Source organism: Taurulus bubalis, assembly GCF_910589615.1.
Source record: "Taurulus bubalis genome assembly, chromosome: 13".
Taxonomy (NCBI): Eukaryota; Metazoa; Chordata; class Actinopteri; order Perciformes; family Cottidae; genus Taurulus; species Taurulus bubalis.
In genome coordinates this window covers 3,920,610-3,926,600 of record NC_136601.1, presented here as the reverse complement: position 1 = coordinate 3,926,600, position 5,991 = coordinate 3,920,610, and the positions used below count along the sequence as shown (strand labels likewise).

Here is a 5,991-nt window from a genome sequence, read left to right as displayed (position 1 = left end):
CCTGCTGGATCTGTGTTACGGGTTTTGGTGTGCAATCGTAACTTTCTTTCAGTGAACTTAGTAGTGACCAGTAGTCATTTATTTTACAGAGAGGATTCATCTGCAGCAGTGGACAACATGCAGCTTCACTCCAGCCACCAGCACCTACGCTGCAGTGGAAGACTGACGACGACCCGGACACTGCTTACCAGGTAACGTAGGTACACAGCTCAGCTGCACAGGTACACCTGTTGAACTGTTCAAACTGTGTGAAGTTAGTATTGACTAGTAGTAATTTATTTTACAGAGAGGATTCACCACCACCAGCCCCTCTAGCACAGCCATCCCCACCATCCCGGGTCTGTTTTCTATTTCTGAACATGTATATTGTGTAAATATATTTTTAATTCATGATACCTAGTTTTATTTCAACAAAAAAAAAAATGTTGTGATGGTCATTTTTCATTTGCAACCCCCCCGTGAAGCTTTATCTGCAGTATGAAGTCATTTCTCTGTCCCATTTTTTTGATCATTTTGTGAAAGGTGTGAAAGACCATATTTCTACTAAAAAAACGACAATAATGTTTTTAGTTTTAGACATTTATTTACATGTATCTACCATTTTATTCATATATTTCACTGTTTTGTGAACCTAAAACCTTTGGTAAACCAATTTCTATCACCTAAACCTATATACCACCTGAGTAAAGTTATGTTTTCAAAAGGGATATGAAGAATTTCCAAAAATCAAGATTCCATTTTTCAGCATTAGAGTCATATTTTCTCTTTACACCTTTGCCTTATGACAATGATGCCTCACTATATTGATAGCTGATATTGCTCTGTAATTTATGATGTAAAACACGGGTATGTATCTTATATGCAAGTGCCTTAAAAGGGGAATTTTTGGGGACCATTTTATATCAGGTCACAAGGTACAAATCAAGAAAAGCTGTTTTTTAACATGTAGTACAGATGATCTTCTCACAGATGAAGATCTGATCAGCAGAACAGCCGTCATCGTTCCACTCTCCCACTCCCCATGAACTTTGCTGCGTTTCTCCACAGTCCTCGTTCCCAGCGTAGTTGTTGGGCTGGTTGACCCGCCAGAACCTGATGATGGAGACATGAATTGCGTTCATATTTATTGTTTCTGAACTGCTCTGACCGTTCCGTTGTTCACCCAAACTGTGACTGAAGCGAGTGGAACCCAATGTTTTGACCCAAACTGGAGTCGTCATGTGGTCATGTCATTTATGTTTTAATCACCCCATCAGTTTTGAAACATGCTAAGCTAAGATAATCCATTTTTAGTCCGATATACGATAGATATAGTACATACGATTGTTATCAGGTTACCTCCGTCTTCAACATGATACATGGTTTAAATCAACACTGATCCTTTGTTATTAATTGCTTAATAACTGTAGGAAATATTATTCCTGAAAGAATTGTGGTTCAGTTTAATTTGCTGTTTTACGAGTTATTGACTCCAACAACAGGATGTGAACAGTGAAAGAAACATAGTGTCAGAAAAATAGTGTAGAAAACGATTCATAATAGGAACGCATTGTTGTGTGGTCTAATATCGTGATGCTGTGAGATATGAAGCTCACGTTATGTTGAGCGGAGTCCCGTCCGCCCACGTCCACGTGCCCTCTTTAAAGGCGTCAGTCAGACCGATCCAGGCGTGTAGCCCTGATGAAATTAACCCGTTGACAAACGCCTGTTGGTGTAGCACAGAGAGAATACAGGAACGATTAAAACATCCATCCATCCATTATCCAAACCTCTTATCCTGTTTAAAGGCGATGGAGCCGATCCCAGCTGTCACATTCACACATCTACGGGCAATTTAGAGTCGAATAAACCTGAGCTGCATCTGACATCTGATTGGCTACAGATAGGTCCATGTTGGAAAAAAAACGCATTTGCGAATCCAGCCACGTCAGGGGAGTCAAAAAAAACCACACACAAATGTGGTTTGATCCACAAACAAATAGAAAAATATATTTGTGATTTTTGTTTACATTTATATAAATCGTAATTTGTGCATTGGAATGTATTTGTGAATCGTTCTGCATGCATTTGTAAATTGAATATATTTGTGTATTGTTCTGTGTGCATTTGCAATTATTGAGACTGATCTGACCCCATACACTTTCTCTTAATATCTTTGTCACCTGCTCGGCCTGGCTGTCGATGAAGACCAGCTCTGCTCCCTCTGCCGTGCAGGCGTCTCTGCTCGCCTTCCAGTTCTTCTTCTCTTTGGAAACGAAGTAGCAGCTCTTACCGAACTTCGTCCAGCCCGTCTGACAGTCCAAGTCTACACACGGAGAGGTGGCCGGATATCACGCCAAAACCACGAGAAATACAAAACACACTGATCAGAGCTGCAGACTAAATGAGTCCAACTCTTACCTTTCACTTGAACCGCCATCCTCGCCAACTGTTTGGCTATCTCGATGCAATCTTTTGACAAACCAGTGTAGTTTTGCTGCAGCAGATCTTTCTCCTGAGTCAGGTTCCTCAGTCTGCGCTCGAGTACATCAATTTCCCCGTTGTCTGCTGGACGGCTGGCATCTGTGTAATGCAAAGATATTGCCAAAGATTATTATTTGTCTCCTTTTTTATGTTGTAAAAACAACCTTTTTTTGTGATAAAAAAATATTTGTATATAATATTATATTTTAAATATATAATATTATATATTACATATATATTTTAATAATATAATATTTTAATTTTAATATAAAATATATACAATTCAGTTAATGAATTTACACTTATATTTTATTGAATATTTATTAAATAACTATTTTTAAAGGATGCTAATTTTAAATATATGAAGAAAAAAATCTGACGTACCCCTTGGAGTGCCTTCACGTACCTCCAGGGGTACACGTACCGCCATTTGAGAACCACTGATCTACAACATCGCCATGCTTTCTCAAACATTAGCATCCAGTTGTCCTTCGCTACATTTCGTCAAACTAAATCACTTACGGTGGATAAGCTGTCCTACGTTAGCAGCCAACAGGACAGCACACAGCAATCCGAGACCCATCACACATCTGGAGGGCTGCTTCATTCTCCGAAAATCCACTAAATTGTGAGGCAACGTTTGTTTCCTTCCAGCTGCATGGAAGGACATGCCGGTGTCTGTGAGTCACATGTAATGGATGACATAATAAGTACATCTTATTAATACAATTCAGTATATATATATATATATATATATATATATATATATATATATATATATATATATATATATATATATATATATTAGGGTTGGGCACGTTAATGCGTTAAAAATGCATTAACGCAGCAAACTATTAACGGCGGGTTTTTTTTGCATTGGGAGGGGCTTAATGCTGCCGCACACAGGTGCTGCACTTTAAATCTCTCCCAGAAGGCGTAGTCAGACCTGGGCATCTTAAGGCTCTCCCAGTCCGGCCCGCGTGAGGTCAACCAAAAAAGAAAATAAATAAATAAGTGCTAATACCATTACTGTTTTTAATTTGTATACAAAACTGAACATATTTTCCATAGTTTTTCAACATTAAATCCGCACACAATGCGACTTCCTTTTAAACTCCGCGAGCCGCCTTCAAAATAAAAGCATCTCATCTTAAAACACAAGAGAGATGAGAACGAGAGACTAATTAGCTCTAATAGAAAGCTGACATTACTGCTACATGATAGATTTGATTGATCGAAAACAAGGTCCCCATCTGCAGAGACGGATGTTCCTTCGAGTTAAAGCCAAACCAGGTGGTGCCATCATGAAGACAAACCATTTGAAATATAAAGTTCTCCCTTAGTGATTTACTCTGAAAGGAGAACATTTGATTTACAGTCGATATTCTTCAGCAGCAGACACATTTTAAATTTCAACATATTTAACGTCCTTTCTGAAGCAATATCCGATCTTGCAAAGGGATATCTGCTCATACAGCATTATGAACTTTTTTAATGTTCACACACTAACATAACTTATTTAAGATTGGAGAAAGATTATAGTCATGTTTCATACAGAAAACGTCTGCAGTGACATGAATCACCAAAGGCAACATTTAACTGAAACCAGGATCTTTCCATGAGCTTTACTGAATTTTGTTCCCCGACCATCCGTAGATAAATGTGTTGTGGGTTGTACCTTATATTTAAAATATTCCTAATATTCTGTCGGTCCATATGTTTTCAGGTGGATTCCATACCGTGGCTGATGAGGCCTTCCATTGCGAGGTTCTTATTTATGAATGTGTCGTCATTCATTTCCATTAAATCCGTTCTGATAATGGTCTGTTTCCCTGTTGAGGAGACCGTTATAGATGTTAGCATCATATAGACATAACAAGTTAGTCTTAATATTAACACTCTTTTTAAATCAGTATTCATAAGTATGCACCGATTAAATACTTGGCTAAATGTTTTATTCACAATGTTGAGTCTAGTCAGATGTGACAATTACATGGAAAATCCTGCTTAATTAGTACAAACATAAGGAAGACATTAAATCATCTGCAAGGATCGAGCCAACATCTATAATCCCCATTTATGGTTTGCCTTTGGAGCGTGCAAACAAAAATGAAGACTGCTAGAGGTAAATCCAAATATTTCAATTTCAAGAAGGAAATAAATAATCTGCACAAGCACTATGCACTCACCTGGGATCTGATGAGGTCACAAGAAGTCAGTATCAAGACGACTGCGTTCACATTAAGAGGCTGATGATTTATAACGAACACAGCGAGTAGAAAACAGGATGCTCCTTTTGCCCGTGTCATCAAAATGTTTGACTTCAACTAAACTCTGACTGGTCTGGAATTATTATTTTTTTTATGTCCAAATTCTCCGTTCAGATTCCTCATGAATCATGAAATAAAACTGGAACTGAAATTCACCAGAAAATTAGAGTTAGCGCAGAGAAGAGGTTCGGTTAACATCTCTGGTTTCTCTTCCCTTTTTACAGCAGATCAACTTCCCTCTGAGGTCAAATGAGTTATGCCATAAACTGACCACCTTCCCTTTCAATATATCGGTCCAGAACCAAATATCTTGGCATCCGTTGTCCAAATTGGACAAACAGAATGATTAACCTGCTTGAAGCTGTACTCCCCAAAGTCATCAGGGCTCATCCTCTGGGGACTATGAGTGTCAACCAATCCTATAGTTGTTGATTTATTTCACCCTGGACCAAAGTGATGGACCTTTAAGACCGACATCATCCCAGAGCCATGCAGAGCACATCGTATACACAAGATATTACATCACACTGCAACAAAAAGATCGCTGTAGACATTCATGGTCCTCAGAGGGAGAATCCTTCGGGTTTTGTTAAGTTTTTTTTGTGTGTGACACCTTTCCTTTAGAATCAGAGCAAAATTGCATACAAATAAATGTCAGTATATGTTGGGCGAATTAGTTCAGTTTTCCAAGGAGATAAAGCACTTAACCAGGATGCAATGTATCTGTTTAAAACTCTTTGACCTGATGTAAACGGGCCCCCAAAACTGGGCACCCTTTTATAGGTCACATGGTACAAATCAAGAAAACAAACATGGTATAAATCCCCCCCAAAACATGTTAGGTATCAAATTAAACATAATAATCAGGGCTACAACCTCTAAACACAACTCAAACAATAAATAGGATTAGGGGTTAGGGCTTAAAGGGCCACGGCACAAAGACCCCTCACAATGATCAATACCAAACTAATCGACTGCATATTGTACTTTCAGTCTGAGACAGATGGATGGATAACATCTCTATATATTAAAAAAAATCTGTTATGGTTTGCTTCCATGATGAAACACATCTCTCTTGGAAAAAACATCTTATTTGATGATCTACACTTTGTTGAAAACAAGTCACTTTCGAGCTGTCGCTCCACATTCCTCAGATCCAGCTGTGGCGCAGACATCAGCCTCAGCTGTGACATCACTCTGGGGAAAAAGTTGCAGAGAAACGTGACTGCAGAAGAAAAAAAAAAGGTGTCAACATTTT

At 38.5% G+C, this 5,991-nt stretch overlaps 1 protein-coding gene across 1 annotated transcript; it reads right to left on the bottom strand.

Annotated features, from left to right (window-relative positions):
* Positions 1-600: 600 nt before the first annotated feature.
* Positions 601-3,070, bottom strand: LOC306745854 (CD209 antigen-like protein C; the record flags this gene model as incomplete). Its single annotated transcript, XM_079228704.1, has 5 exons — positions 601-1,092; positions 1,596-1,705; positions 2,163-2,305; positions 2,401-2,562; positions 2,986-3,070. 5 exons carry the CDS (start codon positions 3,068-3,070, stop codon positions 939-941), a joined length of 654 nt encoding a protein of 217 aa, XP_079084830.1. The 3' UTR covers positions 601-938.
* Positions 3,071-5,991: the final 2,921 nt, after the last annotated feature.